At 36.3% G+C, this 21,503-nt stretch overlaps 2 protein-coding genes across 2 annotated transcripts; one reads left to right on the forward strand and one right to left on the reverse strand.

Moving 5' to 3' along the window:
* On the reverse strand, window positions 7,218–20,849 carry LOC109819896 (pentatricopeptide repeat-containing protein PNM1, mitochondrial). Its single transcript, XM_020385864.1, has 2 exons — window positions 19,823–20,849; window positions 7,218–7,623 (listed from the first exon to the last, which is right to left on the reverse strand). The coding sequence occupies exon 1, from the start codon at window positions 20,832–20,834 to the stop codon at window positions 19,845–19,847; it is 990 nt and encodes a 329-aa protein (XP_020241453.1). The 5' UTR covers window positions 20,835–20,849; the 3' UTR covers window positions 7,218–7,623; window positions 19,823–19,844.
* Window positions 8,461–11,264, forward strand: LOC109821407 (protein ALP1-like). The gene is made up of 3 exons (XM_020387596.1): window positions 8,461–8,599; window positions 10,626–10,694; window positions 10,786–11,264. The coding sequence occupies exons 1-3, from the start codon at window positions 8,461–8,463 to the stop codon at window positions 11,262–11,264; spliced, it is 687 nt and encodes a 228-aa protein (XP_020243185.1).

The raw sequence follows: 21,503 nt of genomic DNA on the forward strand, positions 1-21,503 counted from the left end.
GTGTGGACCTTACAATCACTTTGGACAGAATTTTTCGAATCACGTAAGCGTGACTCCTCTTCAATTCTAAGATTCTTCTGAAGTTGTTCCAAAGAGATATCCTCAGTTTTATGCATTAGTTTCTTCGAGTAATCTTTCCAAGTTGATGGTAGTTTTGCAATAATTACAGCAACTTGAAAAGACTCTGGAAGAACTATTTTGAGAACATGAATATTATTAACCAGAACCTCCAATTCATGAACTTGCTCTAGGACAGACTTGTCATCAACCATTTTGTATTCTAGATATTTTGCAATTAAATACTTGTTTGTACCTTCCTCCTTGGCTTTGTATTTAAATTCCAGTGCGTTCCAGATCTCCCTTGCTGATTTTATCCTAGTGAAAAGATCATACAATCGGTCCGAAAGTGTGTTCAGAATGTGACCGCGACACAACACTTCATCTTCCTCCCGTTTTGCCTTCTGCTTTTTGATTTCTTCTATTTCCTCCTTCGTAGGTTGTTTGTCGTCTACACTTGGTTTTGGATCTTCTATGGGCTGTAGATTGGGGTTGAGGATGTAGGAGATCTTCAATGCTGTAAGAAGAAACATCATCTTTTCTTGCCAGCGAGAGAAATTGTTCCCGTCGAATCGGTCCAATTTGACCATGTCTTGATTCATCACCTTGATTGATTCCGACTCTATTGTAGCAGAGATATTTCTTTAAGATTGTTAACTTTTAAAATTGAAGGAGACAGAAATTCTAAGACGTGAAACACTTTCCTTAAAGAAATATTTGCCCCCACTTGATATTCAAAGTTGCTTCGGGTTAATACAAATTTTCTTTCCATGATACAACAGAAAAATAAAAAATTCAGTAAGCAAATCTGGAATTTTCCTTAATTCGTTGTGAAACAAGTTTGTAATATTGCAAAAGTTTTTGATAGAAAAGATTCAGAAAAGAATTGTAAATAGATATCTAAAAATATAAACTATTTATAGATTTGAAAAGGTGCTCCCAACAGTCACAACTTTTCAACAGTCACTTGTCTTTTTATAATTTTTTAAAATTCAAAATAACATTTAAAAAATATATTCAAAATAGAACATTTAAACAGCAGCGACAAGCGTGCTAAGTACTAAGTGCGTCGAATAATCGCGTCAAAATCGCGCATTATTCGCGCTACCCGCACGCGGGTTTAGAAACCTACACTTTGATCCATTACCTTACGCCGCAATCGACCGCGCAGCTCCCAAACAGACTCGACCGCGCAGCTCCCAAACAGACTCATGCGCTTCCAAAACCTGTTCTTTACCAAAATTCATCGCGGTTTCTTCATGACATGTATTCGACTTGAGATGGTGATCTCTAATCCATCTAGGCCCCTGTCAAGCTAACCTGTAACTCTAATCTTACAACTTTTTAACGTAACCACAAATCATTTATGTACTTATATTGTATACCTGTACTACCTTCGCCGGGCGACATTATCTAAGCAGAGTAGCGGTTGATGCTACACTTGTTGACAAACTATGGCGAGGAAATGATATGGCCTTTGTAGCAGTTGAAGCGTTTTTTATCAACAATTTTCTATAATAAACTAAAACCCACTCTTAATTGTTCCCTATGGACTCACATAAGCCATTATTGGGAAAAGCCTATGGACCTATGGTAGATGAATAAGATGAAAACATATTCTAACTTAGTCACATCACATTAATGCACCACGCATGTAATGTATCCAACAGTTTGGGACCAAAAATCAACAAACTTCGTGTCTCAAGAGCTACATTATAGACTACACCCTCTCTCTCTGACTCTCTCTCTCATTAATTTTTTTTCTGTTATGTGCTGCTATCAAGGGGTCGTGTCACACCCATCATTGTCTAAGTTTCTCCTGGCTTCCACCGCTGGAATTGATACCAGTTATCATTTCACAGAAGAGGCTGGCGTAGTGGTGACAAGGCCCAATTAATCAGTGCCCACATCAATTATCAAAGCCAGAAAGAGCTAGAGAGTTTTGAATCAAATGTTTGAGCGACAAGTGTATGGGGATGAGAAACGAATCATTCGTCGGCGGTGCTAATCATGGATTCTCAAATTCCAAACTTGAATTTCAGGGAAATTTTTTGAGTTATTGAATATCAAAAAACCTAAGGGTGTCCATTTGGGCCCAAGGCCCAGGCTCAGGTTTAGCTCGAAAACCCGGGCCAGACCAGGTTCCGGGCCCGGCAATCGTCGCACCCCGGCCCAGCCCGGTCGTTTTTTACGGCCCGGGCGGGGCCAACCGTCACATAAGTGACCGTTTTCGGCCACAACGATCACAAATGTGACCGTTAAGGTCGGCCCGGCCCGGTCATAACGGTCATTTTGACCATTTTGATCGTTTTGCCTCCAAAACTGTCAAAAAACGGTAAAAAAAATGAGGTTATTTATATTTTTAGGTAAAAATTTGTAATAAATTATTTTTAAAATAGTTACAAATGATAGTGATATAAGTAAGTAGGTGCTAACCTAGTTGAGATGTACTCATCTATTGTGATGTAACGAATTCGAAAATAAATTTATAATTGCAAAGAATTTACTGATTATTAATAAATAAGTTATTTTTATCATTTTAATTTTTTGTATTTGTAATTTATATAATTTTAAGTGATTAATAATACTATTGTTTTTTATTAAAATTTTGTGTAATTTTTTATGTATTATTAAAAATTTAAAGAGAAAAAAAATTTGAAAAACAAAAAAACCGGGCCGGCCCGAGGCCCGGTCCAACCCGGCCCGTGTTCGTGCTCCGATTTTGCCTGGCCCGGACCCGATTTTTCGGGCCGGCCCGTTTGGACACCCTTAAGAAAACCTAATTAAGTTTGAGTTTTTCTCGGTTAATCCCCTTTAACTTTGAAATTGTCACAAAAGGCTACTTAAGTTTTTGGTTCTCAGAAAACTCCACTTCAACTTTCAACATCATTCAAAAAAAAAACAAAAACTCTTGCTGGAATTGACCGCAATTCTCATGTGTACAATTAAATTACGCAAAGAGATTTTTTTATAGTAAAAATTGTGCTTCATATTTTAGGGGTTTTTTTGAAAATTAAAAGTTAATTAAAGGGGGTTTTCAGAGAACCAAAAAACTTCGAGGTTCGTAAAATCTGTGAAGTTATTTGAGAAACTACCAAATCTGAGAAACTCCTAAACTAAGAGGATTTTTGTGAATTTACCCTTTTAATGGGCTGGGAGCCTGGGATTGCGTAGAAATTTGGAATTTTGGGTTTGGTTCTGTTAAAGTGAGTTATCTAAATTCAAATGGGGTTAGTTTTCTAGAGAGATGAGTTTTTAATGGGGGGAGTGGGTTCTTGCCTTCTTGGTCCTCTTTGATCAAACTCGTAGTCTGATCACCAAGACATCACTACAAATCTACAAGTATATGATATTTCTATCAAATTTTAATGACCAACCAAATATAGGAGGCAAGGGCGGTCAACAAGGCAAATAGTGCGGGCGCAAATTTGTTAAAGCCACTAACGTTAGGTCAAAACTTCAAGTTAAGGGTTATAGTTTTATATCTTAATATTGCACGCAAGGGTTGAAGGCCCTTTTATCAGCTGTAATCTGGACTCATACAACAGTGTCAAATTTCAGGAGATCTGTTTTTAAATGGATTTTTTTTTTCAAAATAGACTGATTTTGCTAGGGGTGTGCAACGGTCGGTTCGGTTCGGTTTTTACTAAAATTTGAACAACCGAACCGAATCGTCTATAATTCAAAACCGAACCGAACTGTTGCAAGTCGGTTCGGTGCGGTTCGGTTCGGTTCTAACTTCATCAAACTTCTTATCAAACAACAAACTGTGTTAAAGAAAAAAAATATCAACAAAGTAGAAGATTATGAAGCATTAAACACTGATATAATGATATTATTTTTAACCCATAATGATTCAGAAAATGAGTTTAGGGTTTGAGTCTTTGACTCTTTGGGGATGGGTCGGGTAGTGTTTGAGATCAGAATGGGTAGTATTGCACTATATTCGATCGGTTTGGGTCGGTTCGGGTTGAAAAGTTTTCAAACCGACCCGAACCGCCCTACTCATAAAACCGATTTTTTCGGGTCGGTTCGGGTCGGTTTTTTCGGTTTGGACCGAACCATGCTCAGCCCTAGATTTTACTAAATATTTAGTAAAATCGATAATTTTGCTAAATATTTAGCAAAAACGACCTCTTTTTGGCCAACAGGCCAAAAAGAGATCGATTTTAAAAAACGCCTCTCAGAAAACATACGGAACTCGTACTCCCGTGTATGTTTTCAGTGTGCTAATCACAGAGTAGTACTCTTAGAAAACATATGTGACTACTAGTACCGTATATTTTCTGGGAGATTAGTGCCCTTGAAAACATACGGGACTAATAGTCTCGTATGTTTTCAGCTGGGCATTTTTTAAAATCGACATTTTTTGGTCTGTTGGTAAAAAAGAGATCGATTTTACTAAATATTTAGCAAAATTGTCGGTTTTGCTAAATATTTAGCAAAATCGGTCTATTTTGAAAAAAAAATCCTTTTTAAATTTGTGGTCAGTAGGATTTGAACCCGAGTTGCTTTAATACCATATTAAAACTCCTAATCATTACTCCAAAACTCCGAATTTATAGTTAGAGTTAAGGATAATATTTTTATATTCTTATAAAATTGATTAAATATGATTCTTAGGGGTCAGTGGGGTAGTTGACCCCATTGTCATCCTCATAGCTTTTGGGGTGTAATTAGTAACTTTTTGATGTAAACACGCTAATATACTCTGTGGTTATACCTTAGGGCCCCGTTTGGTACGCAGGAATGGGGTGGAATGGAATGTCATTCTCACTTTTCATTCTCTCATACCAAACAAAACTTGTTTTTAGATGTTGGAATGACCATTCCCATGGAATGGCCATTCCCACTTTTTATGGGAATGAACATTCTAAGTGAGAAGATAGGGAATGATCATTCCCATTCAATGGGAGAATCAAATTAGTTTGATTTTTTTTTCAATTATACCCCTATTGATAATAAGAATCAATTTAAAAATCATGGCTTTTGACTACGTATTCTCATTTTCTCTCAGCTACTAATTATTAAAAATCATGGCTTTTGACTACGTATTCTCATTTTCTCTCAGCTACTAATTATATTCGAACAATAGGAATTTTTTGCGGGGTAGGGATTAAAACTAGTGGTACATATTTCAGTAGCATAATAAAACTAGCGGTACATACTTTATTAGCCTATTATATCACAATTACTCAACATAGGAGCAACACAATTTAATATAAAAACAGATACAACTGAAACTATATATTATTTGCCGATTGAAATTCTTTCATGTTAATATTTTTTTTTGTCAATCAATTTTTTTTGTTTATTCACCAATGTTTAAAGTCAGTTATTTTCACCAGCATATTATATTCTTTTTGAACTTTTGCTATTGTTTTCCCACCATAGAGAACGATATGTACCCATTGCGTACATGTTTGATTGTTGTTCGTGCACAACAATAAATCTAACTTTTGATTAAAAAATATTTGACCCAATATTTATGAAAAGAGGAAACTCTCACTGAGAAATTGGCCAAAATATTAAAATTATCAAAACTATATCATGTCTAGACTATATATAGAGGTATAAGGGCGTTATTATAACACATACCTAGATTAATATAACATATGCAGAAATAGTGAGAATTGTTAAAAAAAAATATAATCAAAACATACACCTGATCGATAACATGCGCATTCGTATAACACATACCTAGATTAATATAACATATGCATAAATAAAATTTTTTAGTTATTATCATTAATGTTTTTTTTTATATTATTAAAAATCTATGTTGTTATAAGGGCATTATTAGAAAATAAGATTTCATTCTCACTTGTGAACTAGTGATACCAAACATGAGAATGAGAATTAGATTTTTATTCTAGCTTCATTCTACAAACGCACCCAAACAAGAGAATGGGAATGACCATTCCATTCCATTCCTTTTTCCATTCTATTCTCACTTGACTTCATTCCCACGTACCAAACGAGGCGTAGGAGTTTGTGGGTGAGATTTTGGCTAATGTGGGATGTTGGGGCTTTCAAAGGGAACTGCACATCTTATCAGAACCACACGCATGAGGCGGGTGGTTCTGATCCATTAATGATGGGAACAAGTTATCAACCCANTGGAAGATCAGAATTGCCTTTTCGTATGCGGGCAATTCTGATAGGAATGATACTCTTCAAAGGGGGCTTTTCACTTTGAAAGCCCCATGTTTTTCTCAAAAAATATAAATTTACAAATCGCAAAGAACTTTTGCGACTGCAGTTAGTCGCAGGAAGTTACAGTGACAATGAAACAAACTAATGTAACAATAAGCATATTATTGGTAAAACTGCAACTACGATCGGTTTCAGTACATTTCTCTGCGAATCGTTGCGACGAGGGGCACTATTTGTTTGTAGTTCAAATAGAACTGTTTTGATAAGGATGACCGTCCTGCTTTCTGAACTGGATGGGATTTTGTGGTCATCCACACGCACATGTGATGGCACGGTGAAGGTTTTGGGTTCCAAATTCCGTCCAAAATCGTTGGTTGGTATATGCACGTCAAAAATAGAATTTACCTTGTGGACGTTGAAGTTGAATAGAGAGGCTATACACACAGTTTCAACGGTAAAAGAGATGATCAATGTCTCTCGTCGCTATATATCGGAATGATAACCGTAGACGCTCGCTATATATCGGAATGATAACCGTAGACCAATCAACTGGTACGAGAGAAGCAATATTCTCTCCACTACTTTTTAGTAACGAAGATGATCCGAATCCGAAAATTAGACTATCAACATGCACATGTAATCACCGTTGACCCCGGTAAAATGACAGCTTACATGGTGACAGGAAATATATAGACATTAGCGTTGCAAGGGAATATTGGAACTGCTAGCCTTATATAAATTCCTATGTCATGGGTCAATAAACGATATACAAGCAAAATCACACGAAGATGTGCAAGTTGATATTAGGTAAGCTGTCGCTAGTTCTAGCTTTACCAAGGGAAAAGGAGCGGAGTGAGATTCATTTTGTTTAACTCCAGTGGCTGCTTAAAAATCGATTATCGACTTCTGTTGCTAAAATGAAGTTCGCTATGACAATCCCATACAGATTTCATGCATAATTTATCAGAAGCGAATAGAATACTTGTGGTCCGTGGACGTTGCCATAAGCCAACATACACCAACGATATTTTACCAAATAGATCAACAAGTTGTATGAAAACATCTTTACTTTATATCAAAGGAGCGTGCTATTCATGCCAAAAAATAATTCCTCCCGTACAAAAATCACCGAAGGCTCAATGACAGATTAAGCTCCACTAAGAAGTCCTGAAAAACTTGGAGCATCGCCCTCTCGCTTATTAACTTGCATGAAAACACCAAAAGCTTCTGAGGCAATCAATCTGTATCGCTTAAGACGATGAGTTCTTCTTTCGCACAGAATCCAGAAATTTGAGGCAACTTAAGCATAGTTAAGTTACCATAAGATCACAGAAGTAATGGGTCTCAAATGGATACAGGATGCAATGGGGCTCAGCTGTGGGAATTATATACTCCAGCTAGTCCACAGACCTGTTGACCATAAATCAAGTCCCAGAAACATATATCCATATGTCAGCACTGCTACCCATATCTAGAAAATTATAAATATCGGTATCTTACAATCATATCTTTAGATGATATGTGCAGCACATACGAACCCAACAACATGAAGTTAAGGAAGATAATTGCAGGTAAAGGACATCTGGAAAAATAAGAAAGCGAGTGGTAATTTACTTGAAGATGAAACAAAACCAATGTATAAACTCTTATGACTGGACTCTTCACAGAAAAGCGCTTCAGTCCCAAAGGTTAAGTAACATAGGGTTGCCAGAGCGTGTTGACAAAAAGAGAGGTACGCAATAACTTGCGTTAGTTTCATATGCCTTGTTAAAGGTAAAGATGAATCAACGAAGTGTTTAGAATGGAATTCATACCTTTCATATATAAAAACTAGGAGCAGTAACCACTGACAAATAGGTAATCAATTCAATGGACACAAATAGAGACTATCAAGATCAGTAAATATTTATTAGCTCGGCTAAACAGTCAAAGGTCTCAAATGGCCACAAAGTCATTAAGGGTCTGTTTGGTAACCAGTATTTCATTTCAAATACTGCATTTGGCCCAATTCTATTGTTTGGATACAAAAGAATTTGAATACTGGATATTGATCCAAATCCATTAACATTTGAAATCTATACAAAGCCCATAATTCTAAATTCCAACATATGGGCTGGCATTTGCAATTCCATCTCTCTCCGCTCCCGCTCTCGCGATCTCTCTCCCTCCCCGCGGAAGCGATCTCTCTTCCTCCCCACTTCCGCTTTCGCGATCCTTCTCCCTCCCCACTTCCGCTCTTAACCGGCGATGGCGACGACGACGACAACGAGGAGATCCAGTTTCAACACCGGCGGTGCTGACGACGACAACGATGAGGAGGAGGATATCCAGTTTCACCTGCAAGCCTTAATTTCACCTCCGGTGACGACGGCGATCATCGAAAACGGTGAGAACTTCTCGATCCCAGTCCTCTCTACTTCTACCGAAACCCTAACCCTAGATAGAAATTGAGATTTTGGGATTCAAGCTTAAATTGAGATTTTGGGATTCAAGCTTTGACCTCTCTTTCTCTTCTTCTATATGCCAACGTTGGTTAATTTCTTTTTCTTGGATCTAGTAATGGATTTCATTTTTTTGGGTTAATTTTCGGTTTGGTTTGAATTTTCTGGGGATGCAGAATACTCATTTGAAGCAATATTTATCACCTTTAGGAGAAACATGGGGAACATACGTAAAATTACATTAACTTTTGTGGCACTTTGCATTATATAAACTGCATCTGTTCTTCTTAATACTTATGCATGGTAAACCTTTCTGATGCGATCTTATGCACTATACCTTTATTCAAAATTGCATATTAATCGGCTGCACTAAACAAAAGTGTCATCGAGTGCTAAAACTTTAGGATTGGTTATATTCTTTGATATTTTAGGATTATACATCTGAATGCAGACTCGAAGTTCTTTTGTACCAAATCATTTGTACCAAATCATTCATTCTCAGTATTGTTTGTACTTCAACATGTCTAGTTATTTGCTCTTACTCTACTATGTATTATATTTGTAATTAGTTTCTCCATTTTTTTTAGCTTTTGCACTTGTGTGAGTGAAGTATATACTATGCATGTGCCTCTGAATGTAACATGTAACGACAGGGAAAGTCTTCACTTGTGTGAGTGAAGTATATACTATGCATGTGCCTCTGAATGTAACATGTAACGACAGGGAAAGTCTTATATTTTGAGTGTAGTTGGAACTAAATACATGTGCCTCTGAATGTAACATGTAACGACAGGGAAAGTCTTATATTTTGAGTGTAGTTGGAACTAAATATGATTATTCGATGTTAGCTTTATTAAGATTATTGTTTGATTTTTGATGTTTTCATATGAGTACTTGGATTTGATGATACAAGTCTAAGAAGGAATCCTTATATGAGTTTTACATAAATTAAATCTCCGTCTTTGCACCTAATTTACTTTTTTGCGAGATAGTCAATATATGTTTGCATATGTGTTTGAATTTGAGTTATAGAATCCTTACTTTTTGTTTCATATTATTATCTTTAGTGTTTGATAATTACATTTAGTAATTCTAAATTTGTTATTCTTTTCCTTTACATTTACTCCATGTTACATGGTCTGATTCTATCTCTTAGATAAGTATAGTTTTACACATTAAATTTTGATGATGAAACAGTTTAGGAGAAAATATCAGACCAACAAAGTTTACATGGTCAAAGGAAACGTGCAAGGGAAGAAGTAGGAGAAGATGATGGGGAAAAAAGCTAGTTATCATAATTGTGACTTTCATAATAATGGTAGTTGGAGCATATCGTCATAGAAGAAAGTCTAGCATCAAGGAGATAACATGGAGTGAAGATGTACGTGCTCATAAAAGAGCCCTCTGGATGGACACATTAATGAATGATACAATATGTCGAGAGCAACTATATTTTAATAGGCGTTGTTTTGAGAAGTTGTGTGTCATTTTACGATCTAAAGGGGGATTGGTGACTTCTACGAATGTCACGGTGAGAGAAGCTGTGGTATTTTTCATACATGTTATTTCTCATAACTTGAAAAATCGAACTGTTGGAGCAATATTTTTTCGTTCCAGTGAAACTATAAGCAGATAATTTTATACGGTGCTCCGAGCGGTTATGAATATTGGGAAGTATTATGTCAAACAAGCAGAATCCACAACTAGTTATGCGGGAGATAACAAATGAAAATGGTTTGAGGTAATAATAATTTGTTTTTTGGATATATAGATTCGTTCGTGCAAATATGTAATCTATATGATGTTATGGGGTTGATTGTTAGGGTGTACTTAGAGCACTTGATGGGACACACATTCAAATGACAGTCCCTCTTGAGGATCGACCTAGATATCGAGATAGAAAGGGTGATATCAGCACAAATGTCCTTGTCGTGTGCTAATCTCCAATTTACTTATGTTTTACCTGGGAAGGATCCGCATCTGATCCTCGCATCCTTCGTGATGCTTTGCAGAGGCCTAATGGTTTAAAAGTACCAACAAGTAAGACATTAGCTTGGTGTTTATAGACTTTTCTTTTTTTTTTAACTAGTTTTTTCATGTTTAAGCTAAAATGTTTATATTTATGTTGTAGATAAGTATTATCTTGTGGATTTGGGGTTCACCAATAGTCGGGGTTTCTTAGCTCCATACAGAAGCACTCGGTACCATTTGAATTTGTGGCGAGGAAATACTCCAACAAATTATAAGGAGCTCTTCAATCTGCGACATTCATCTGCTCCGAATACTATTGAAAGAGCATTAGGAGTGTTGAAGAAACGATGGGCCATTCTTAGAACAGCAAGCTTCTTTGACAAAAAGACTCAAGTTAGGATTATAAATGCTTGTTTTATTCTTCACAATTTCGTAAGAGATGAAAATATGGAAGAGAATGATTTGTTGCATGAGGTGGATGAGGAGCTTGAAAATACAGACACATTTGATAGCGATAACGAGGTTGATGTTGATTACATTACAAGTGCTCGAGCAACGGATGAATGGAGTTTGTTCAAAGATGATATTTCTTTGGAGATCTTCAATGAATATCAAGCTCGGAGAGCTCATGCATCATAATGATTTAATATTATGAAATTGTTATCTATGAAATTCAAGTTTTTCTTTATATCTTGTTTCTTTGATGAAAGTATGCATCATCCGTGTGTGTGTTCAATGTTGCAAAATTTGCTCGTGTGCTATTTATTTGTTATAATATCTTCTTTTTGGTCTGTTTAATGAAGTTTCTCTGATTTTAGAGTTTTTCTATTAATATGATTTCCTTCTTTTTAAGGTAATGATTAGAAAATGTAAAGAGATATTGCCTCCTACACAAGGAGGTAGGAAAATGAGCTATCTTACTTGGAATCCACAAATGGACATGATATTGACGACTGTGTTTTACAATCAACTAGACCAAGACAATAAAGGTGAGGGGGGTTTGAAGCCTCAAGCTTATCAAGCTGCTGTTGATGAGTTAAAAATCCAAATTGGGTTTGTCTATCACGGTAGATCATGTACGGAATAAGGTAAAAGTTTGAAAGAACACTATGCCATCATCACTGAAATACGGACAAAAACCAAGTTCAGATGAGACGATGACAAGAAAATGGTGGTAATTACCATGGAGGACTTGGTAAATTGGACCAAGTATTGAGAGGTATGTTGAATATCTACAACACATGTTCATAAATCTGTCTTAGTATGTATTTGTTTGATTTTTTCCAAATCTTCGGCGTGGGTAGGAAATTTGATGCTGTCACCTGGGTAACCTGTGATCTATGAACAAAACTTGGACATTATTCCATGTTGAAAACAGATAACAAACTCACCTAAATTTTCTTTTTAAGAACAAACTCACCTGGTAACCTGTGACCTAAATTTACTATGTCCATGAGGTTTTTGTGTGAAAGACAATGAATGAGTGATTTTAATAAAATTTTCTTTTTAAGAACAATGTAGGGACCTGTAATTTCAACACAATTTTTATATATCCAGTGAACAAACAATCAGGACTTCTGTGGTTTCAGGTTGGCCATGTTTGCTGTAGGAATTTATATGAAAATTTTAAGGTTTTATGTTATATAAACAATTCATTTCCAATTTTCCTGTTCCGTTGTATGAGTGGAACTGTGTTGGAAAGTTACAGTTGAATTTCTGTTTCAAAAAAACACTCAAGAATTTGATTAAGGTGCAGATAGGTCATTGAGTGAGTCCTAAAGAGCCACTTAATATCCAAAACATAAAAGAGCTATTGAAACTATTACCACACAAACTGCAACAAACAAGAACATGTATTCTTCTAACAAAACATAAAAGAGCTATTGAAACTATTACCACACAAACTGCAACAAACAAGAACATGTATTCTTCTAACTTGCATAACCTTGAGGATTGAGTGTATTACCACACAAACTGCAACAAACAAGAACATGTATTCTTCTAACTTGCATAACCTTGAGGATTGAGTGGATCCTAAAGAGATGAAAATGAGGAAGGCTTAGAGGCCTGACTAAAGTCCCCGAAACAGCTTAACAATGTAGGAATTTATATACAAATTTGAAACATGGTTTGCTAATTATTACTTTGCGCAAGGTTATGCAAACTGCCTTTTTCTATGAGAATCATAAGAGCAGTCCTTATAGTTGGACGCAAACTTTGTATGAAGTCGTATGACATGACAAATATATAGGAAAGTGATGCCGACCCTTGTAGCTGGTATTTTCCTTTACCTGCAGACATTTCTATTCAGAAACATATAAGTTGTATTAATATGCGCTCTCTCTCTCTCATGTCTACTCCAAAATATATGTACTCAACTTATTATATGCTCTCTCTCTCATGTCTCCTCCGAAATATATGGTGTTGTGATACTAGATTGTCTCACTATGTTCTTGTATGTTCTTATGCTTGCATAGGTAAATTCAGATGCCAAGGCATATCAAAACAAAGCTATTGAGAACTGGGATGATATATGTGTTAGTGGGCACCGATAGAGCAACTAGCGAGGGTGCAGAGCAAATTGATGATTCTATTATAGCTATGAATATGGACGGTGCGAATGAAGGGGAGAGCTCTAGCAGAGAGGTTTCAAAATCTTCAACTTCTAAATCCAATAAGAAGCTCAAGGGAGACCCTTTAGCAAATGCAGTAAGTGATGTTGGTGAGATACTAAAGGAGTATCTAGTGAGTACGAACCCACGAAAAGCTGATTGCGAGGAGATTTATGCCGATGTATCTAAAGTGAGGGGTATTCCTCCACATTAATTTTTAAGGGTGGTTAAGAGATTCATTGATGGTTCTGCACATGATTTCGAATGTTGAAGTTACTTCCAGACAATCAAAAGTTAGATTGGATTATGCTATGTCTTGAAAACTCAGACTAAGATAAAAAATAACTCATTAACTTTTGCATCTATTTTGCATCTTCTTATGTGTGCATCTATGTAGTTCACTTGCAGCAGTTTCCTATATTCTCGTTTGTCTCTTAGTGTATATCAAACCTTTCAGTTGTTTAAAAGCATTTTTTTAAGGAAAGCAAGGAATACACTTGCACTTTTTAACATTCGTGTCTATTTTAAATTGTAAAATACATTGTGAAAAGCCTTAAATGCTTCCATATATAGAATGTCTATAGCTTTGTTGTTTTTATTTATGTAATCCATTTCCAACTTCCTTTTTGCACATTTCCGTTCATGTACTTATATCTTTGTGTGAATCGCATACGTATCCCTCCATTATTTAAAAAAAATGAATAAAACAATATTAATGGAGCAGATCATGCTAACTTAGGTTGTGAAATTTGAAGGCAGACTACTATCAATTTTTACATCTTAGTGCATATATAACTTCAATTTATCAATGTTTATATGTAATTACTTGCTGAGACGTTGCATTAAGATGAATACCTTGAGGATAATTTTATAACTTAGTTATAAACTGCAGACGTCAGGTAAAGCATGTTTTCATCGTGTAATTTTATCATTAAGTTGCTCCAATGTTTTAAATGTCGCCCGACATGTCCGACATGTCGGCCTACATATCGGTTTGAGGGCTTGCCCGACACGACATGGACGTTTTCAACTCGTATATCGGTTTTCAGGGTCAAATCGGAAATATCAAGGTCATATCAGGCATATCGATCTATTTTTTAGCTTTGAAAAATCGACCGATATGGTATTTTTTTAAGATCTATTTTTTGTTATCGGGTTTAGGTTTAGTGATAAATACTCAAACTCGTTTGACCCGTTCTCATGTTTAAGGGTTTCTTATGAGCCTGATAGAAAGAATTTATGAACCTAAATCCATATATTATTTACTTTTTTATATGTTTAGTCCATAGAATTTATAAAGTATGCTTATATTGAATTTATGAATGCTTAGATTACATTTAAGACATGATATTATACATATGCGCACTACCCAATATGGCAATCCGATATTTAGTCAATGTCCCCCGATATATCCCTGATTTCCGCTATCCGACATGGATTTCAGCCATCCGACATGAACCCGACATCCGATATTTAAAACCTTGAGTTGCTCCTCATTAAATTTAAAATAACAGTAGGGTATATGATGAAAAAACATAAAACAATGGGATCGTACAGGGGTGGCGACATGAAATCTGCGAGTATCCAGAATGAGGGGTATATGCAGCAATAGTCCCATATTCTATCTGTAATTTTCATTTTTAAGTCTTGAGGGTTTATATGCTAATAGATTATTTTCATAGTTATTTTTCTTTTGTTTTCTTGAGATTCCTTTATAGTATCACACTTTAAAATGGAGCTCATTTGGTCTTCTTATTATTTCAGATGATTTAAGACCTCGCAAAGCGGGACCTCTTGAACTGGGGAGAGAAAGCTACAATAAGAATTAAGAAATACAAAGCAAAAGTGTATAAACATTAGAAAAAAAAACTCTTATTTGAATTAGATGTAAAAGTTTTAAAGAAACTAGAGCGAGAGCAATTTAAGAATGATATTGTATAATGGGGAAATATTAACTAAAATTGTAGCTCGAACATATTTTGGATCTCTAGTTTGTTGAATTGTTATATGTAATATTTAAAGTTTCTACTTTATCTATTGTTTTGGTTAGTGGTGGACAAGTTTACAAAGTTTTATTGATGAATGATTTCGGTTATTTTTATGGTGATTATTAGGTGAACTATTGACATCACTACATTCGAGGTTTTAAAGTATTTAATCTATATGTCTTGTTGGTTGGATATGTGCTATACTATTTGAGGCATTTATTTCCACCAATTTCGATGCAAACCTTATGTAATTTGAGTATCTTATTTCCAAATTATCTTCGAGCTACAATTTTAGTTTAGAAATTAGAATTCTACTAGATGACAAACAACTTAATTGAAATTTTTAAAATTGAAATTCTAAAGTTTGCCAAATATGAATTTCAAATTGAATTCTGGAATTCAAATTTGGATGTTTCCCAAACGAAAGAATTGTATTTGGAATTCTGGATTTCAAATTTCAGAATTCAATTCTGGAATTTGAAATCAAATCCTCGAATCCAAACGCAACCTAAAGAAATTTATCAAATTATCGGATCACAAAAATATCCCATAACCCTGTCCCTTATTTTCAACAATTGACCAAGCAAGAGGGACTCCTGAGTCTTTCGACTCTTTCCAATTATTCCAGATAGGAGTCTAAGGACCATCACCTTGTAGAAGTCTGACCATTAAAAAGGAAACAAATACAATGTTTTGCCCAATTTGTGCCCATGCAGTTGTCAATAAATTAAGCTAACTACAGTTGGATGTGTAAAAGCTTAAATGATCGATATATATTTGCTCTGAATGATCAGGCCTTGAGCACAATCATCCCTACCCTCTCAGCCTTATCAAAGAAAACAGGTTCTGTTTTGTCTTTGGCATCTTCCAAGATAACCATCACACAAGAGTACACAACCTAAAATTCTGTGAGTTGCTACCAACACTTCAGCCTAGTTTCTAAAATCTCTCCCCTAATACATTGCAGCATTGTAGAATTCAATGACCAAGTTCGAGATAGGTTGGCGTGAATTTTATGTCTATGACACAATAATGTCGAACATGAAGGGAGAAACACTAATCTTAGAGAAATATCAGATCAGAGGAGATGGCAAGTGTATCAGTTATTTGATAACTGAAGCTAGAAAACTGAAGGTTCTAATGACAGTACGACAGATAAAAAGGATTGACTAAGATGTGAGGTTAAATTTACTTCCATACTTCTGAAATTTTATTAGGAAAGAGATCAGGAGATAAGATTGAAAGTCAAAATTTGCGACCAACACAGAATCTTTCAAAAAGGGTTTCCAAGACTGACAAGGGGAAACATCATGATTCATGAACATTCAAGGTTGCTTCAGGTTTTTGATTTACAGGTTAGCTTATCCTTTTACATCAGTTGGTTAGTACGGTGTGTTTATTTGACTTGTGTCTGTTCTTTTACTAGGGCGCTTGTTGACTAAATTGGAACCTAGAAGTTGCATAGGTGAACTGGATTAAAAGTCTACATTGCGAATATTCACTTCTCCCCTCTATTTATTCTTTTTATTCTCTTCTCATCTAAACTCGATGGAGAGATAAGTCAGTGGCTCTTTCCATTGTGCAAGCAAGATTGGTTGGATTAGCACATTTTTCGATAGGTTATATATTTACTTATGTAGCTTTCTTGATTACCTCTACATTAGAAAAAAAAATTAGTTAATTTAGTTATACTATGTTCAACTCTATGTATTCCTCTATCCGTAGAGTGGATTGAATGTACAGAAATGGCTATAACAGAGTTTTTGTTATTCGTATTAATAGCTACTCTAGGAGGAATGTTTTTATGTGGTGCTAACGATTTGATTCAGAAAGACCTAACTCTTACAGAATTAATAAAAAAGGGAATATTTATTATCGAACCAATTCGTCTATCTATGAAAAAGACGACAAGTTCTTCTGTTCTAGTTCACGATTTCTCTTGGCTATATGGTTCATCTGGGGGGGTCGAGCTTCATGAAATAGTGAATGGTCTTATCAATACACATGTATTTTGAATGACAATTGGAATATTTATTACATTAGCGAAAGCTTATTTGTTTCTGTTCATTCCTATCACATCAAGATAGACTAGATAGACTTTACCTAGGATGAGAATGGATTTTTGTTCAAGAATGAAATCTTATTAGAACCGTCCATATCTAGTTCATCCTTCGGAACCATATCACATCCAAATTTGATGAAATAGGATGAATATTCACTTCTCCCCTCTATTTATTCTTTTTATTCTCTTCCCATCTAAATTCTTCTCTTTTTTCCCTTATTGCTTTGGATAATAGTTGCTTCTTTCTTGTGTTGAGAGATTTGGTTAGGTCAATTCAATCTGCACCAAGATGGATTGATTATTAGAATGAGACTAAGTTTGATTCCGAAGAAGACACCACTCATTGAGCCTACGGTCTAACTTTATTTAAACATGCCCATAATCATCTTCCTAGTCAATTTGAGAATAATCTTATTAATCTCAAGCTTTTTTTGTTTTTTCAACCAAATTCATTAGTTTACATTATTAATCTACTATCATGTGAGTAAATGCAAAACTACTATTTCAACAACCTTTAAACCAAGGCTAAATTCTTCATCGTGACTCAATCTAGGTCAAGCCTATGCAATCTCTTTCTCATTCTTGCAAAGAAGACGGTTGTTTATGATCTTCTAAATTCCTTCATGAGCAAACAAGAAGAACTAGCTTTAAGGCTTTGCACATAGAATGGTGAACTATTTTGTTCCTTTTTCAATAGAGACAAACTAGGGGTTATTACTCAGCAATCAAATTGAAGGTACAATGACCACGGTGTCGATGCCAGTTGTTGAAAATTTTGGCTAAGATTCAACTGAAGATATATGCACTGAGGTGGTTTGTCTAATAAGATTTAAACATAATTTGATCCCAAAAGGTCAAATCTTGGATCCAACTTGTTTAAAAAATAATCCTAATCATCTTTTTCAACCAATAATCCTAATCTTTTGTTCCATTTAGCAAAGCTCATTAATCCTCCATGTTTTCTAATGGGTCACTTTGAACATTCATTAACGCAAAACACATATTTCAACAACTAGGATTCTAACTTTTTTATTTTTCCTGAAATTTGGATAATCTCCAACAAATTTCAAACACCGACCATCCCACTAAAACATAAAAAATTCCCTTACTTTCGTGCAATGCAAACCATAAATTTATGCCACTTGTATAAGCCATGAATCAAATCTTAAATCCCAGGTTCTTCACAATAATACATTTTGATCATCAAGCTTAGTAAGCAATTTCCTCATTCACTGACTAATCATATGAAACATTCTCAGGAAAAATTCCTCCTTCCCTCAATATACATCACATTAGTAAGCATTTCCTAGGTGTTGTTTCCCTTCCAAGGGCAAATCGCTAAGGCCCCGTTTGGTTGCAAAAGAAAAAGCCTGACAAAAGTCAGGCTTTTGTCAAGATTTCAGCCTTGTTATTATGCAACCAAATGGGGCCTAAGCATTAGTCACTTGTCTTCCACTAGAAATGCCACTTCTCATCTAACTTGCATGTGTAATATTGCCACTAGCTATCATCCTAAGCCAGGATCGAACTCCATGTGAGATTTGCTATTACATTGCTTGTAGCTTCCTCTTTCACAAACAAAGCCAATTCAAATTTTCTTTCTGTCCAAGTATAAGTGTTGAGCTTATTGCTCCAATGAATATCAAAGGGGTGGACACTCTCCCTCCCTCACTTTATAAACAAACTCAAAACAAAAGAAAATATATCCTCATATCCTACTTCCTGAAAAGTAAAATTGAGCATGTTGACCAATTTAGGAGACTTGAAGCATCCACAACCTATACTCAAGTAATTGCTTTCCCAATTTGCAGCCATACAGGCTAAAACATATTTCTTCCTATCCCTTTCCTCACTTACCAACTACATTGCGCATCTCCAGCCATCCCTCTTCAAAGCAACTCAAGCTCGATCATAGTCAATAAAGGAGACACTCCTAGTTTGGTGGAATCTTGTCTTTGGGCAATAATGGACCCTGTTAATCTGCAATGGCGCAGACACTCCTGAAACACCTAGATAGTATTTACCAAATGGAAAATTTGCTCATGATACTATTGAAATGAGCTAGTGTTATACTGGGTGTGCCAGTGGCTTAGCTGATTAAGAAAGGTATAGCATCTCAGCACTCCTTGATAAGGGGAGAAGGAACTCTAATGGACTCCATGTGAACTCCAGTGTGTCCTTTCCATTGAAGGTTGACCTGCCAAAAGAAGTTCCACCTGCTTCCTTATGTTTCATTTAGTACCACAACTTACGAAGTGCATAAACTATTTTCGAAACATTACAAACTAGGTAATAAATGAAAACCTAAACACCTATACTCCAACTAAATTGTGTCTCTATGGAACATTTAATTCATCAGATCAATGTGATATGCAAATGCATGCTCATAAAAGGAATCTTTCACAAGTTCTCAAGCAAACAGTAGTTACTTGTCCGAAGAGAAAAACAAATCCAGAATGTTTTTAAAAATGGAAGACAAAACATATATATCAGCATAAGCAATAGTCAACAAAGAAGTGGGTGCTAATGTATTACCCATTAGCTCATCGACATATGCCTATATCAATCTCCTCATTGACTTCGGCTTCCTAACAAAGCTCAGTCGCAACCTCTTCAGCCTTCTCCTCTTCTTCTTCATCTTTTCCGGTAATGTCTCCCTCTTCTTCACCTTCTTCTCTTTCTTTTTGACAACTCTCGGGTTCAGCCTATAAACCTTTGGCACCACAGGCACTCCCCTCGCTTTGGCCTCCTTAAACAGGGCATTGGCCCTATCCACCTGATTATGCTCCGCCAGCTTCCCAATCAACAAGTCATAGGTCTTAATCCCGGGTGCATGCCCATACCCCTTCATCAACCTAAACACCTTCATCGCGTGATCCACCCTCTCTATCCCACACAAGATCTTGATAAACCCATAATAAGCCTTTCTATCCAGTGCATTTCCAAACCCCGCCGACCTCATCCAAGTAATCATCTCATCCCCCTCTGAGACCCTAGCAGCCTGATACAAGCTCCTAATCAGAACCAAATAAGTCTCCGCATCTGGCGAGCAGTTCCACTCTCCCATCCTCCTGAACAAGCTCAACGCATCCTCCGTCTTCCTAATCTTGCACAAGTTGTATATCAAAACCTTGAAGGTCTCTGCATTTCGCGAAATGCTGTCCTCTTCCATCTCAGCCAGAAACTTCTCTGCTTCCTGCTTCATTCTCACTGGGTCCTTCATCCTACAAAGTCTACATATACAATCCAAGATCGAATTGTACGCCGGAGTCCCAAGCTCAAACCCTCCCCTAACAATCTCCCCGGCCAATCTCCTCGCATCATCGAGCTTCAGATCATTACACCACCCCCTGATAAGCTCGTTACAGATCTCCTCATCGGGGAAGATCTCGTCGGCGCACTTCTTGACGATCCTCTCTGCGTGACCAGCGAACTTGTGGTCGGCGAGTGCGGTCACCAGAAGCTTAAGATTTGCAAGTGACTTCTCAATCCCGAGATCCTTGTGGAGGTTCTCGAAAAAGGCGACCGCTTGNCGGCGGAGCGACATTTTTTTCGAGTTGGAGGTTGGAGAGGGTTTGGTTTCTTTTTTGAGTAAAACCCTAGTTGCGTGGGCTGCAACTACGGCCCTCAAGTTTGGGCCATTGGTGACATAAGACCACAGCGCAAATGAAAGAAAGCCCAAAATAGCTTTTTCGGTGAATTGATCATTAATTGAAATTTCCTTTTCTTTTTTTTTTTTAAATTTAAGGTTTAAAGTTTCAGGGCATATATTAGAAATAAAGCAATAGTTGTTGCTATGCAGAATAAAGTTTCTTTCTCTTTGGGCTTTTAACAAGTTAGAGCGAGTATTTTGCAAAGTTTAGCTCTCATATTAGTTCTGTTATACCCTTGAAATTACTGAGCCTACTAAGAGTAGCCACATAACCACTAACTGGCTGAATCTCAAAGCATCTGCAAGCACAACATGGGTGATAAGCCAGCTGACCAGCCTCGCTATCCAAATCCAAGAGGAAAGGCGCTTTCGACCTGGACTCTGCTGGATGTCTGACCTTGGGACGAAGGGCGTCCTCCACTCAGACTCAACACAATGCATCTCGAACAATGGAACAACCTCACAAACATCATCAAAATTCATGTTGCATTCAATGAATGTACAATCAGCGCTCACACTTCGTCGTGCAGTTGCCATCAACAACTAATGTGGCGTCAGAGTCAT

This window comes from Asparagus officinalis, chromosome 8 (genome assembly GCF_001876935.1).
Source record: "Asparagus officinalis chromosome 8, Aspof.V1, whole genome shotgun sequence".
Taxonomy (NCBI): domain Eukaryota; kingdom Viridiplantae; phylum Streptophyta; class Magnoliopsida; order Asparagales; family Asparagaceae; genus Asparagus; species Asparagus officinalis.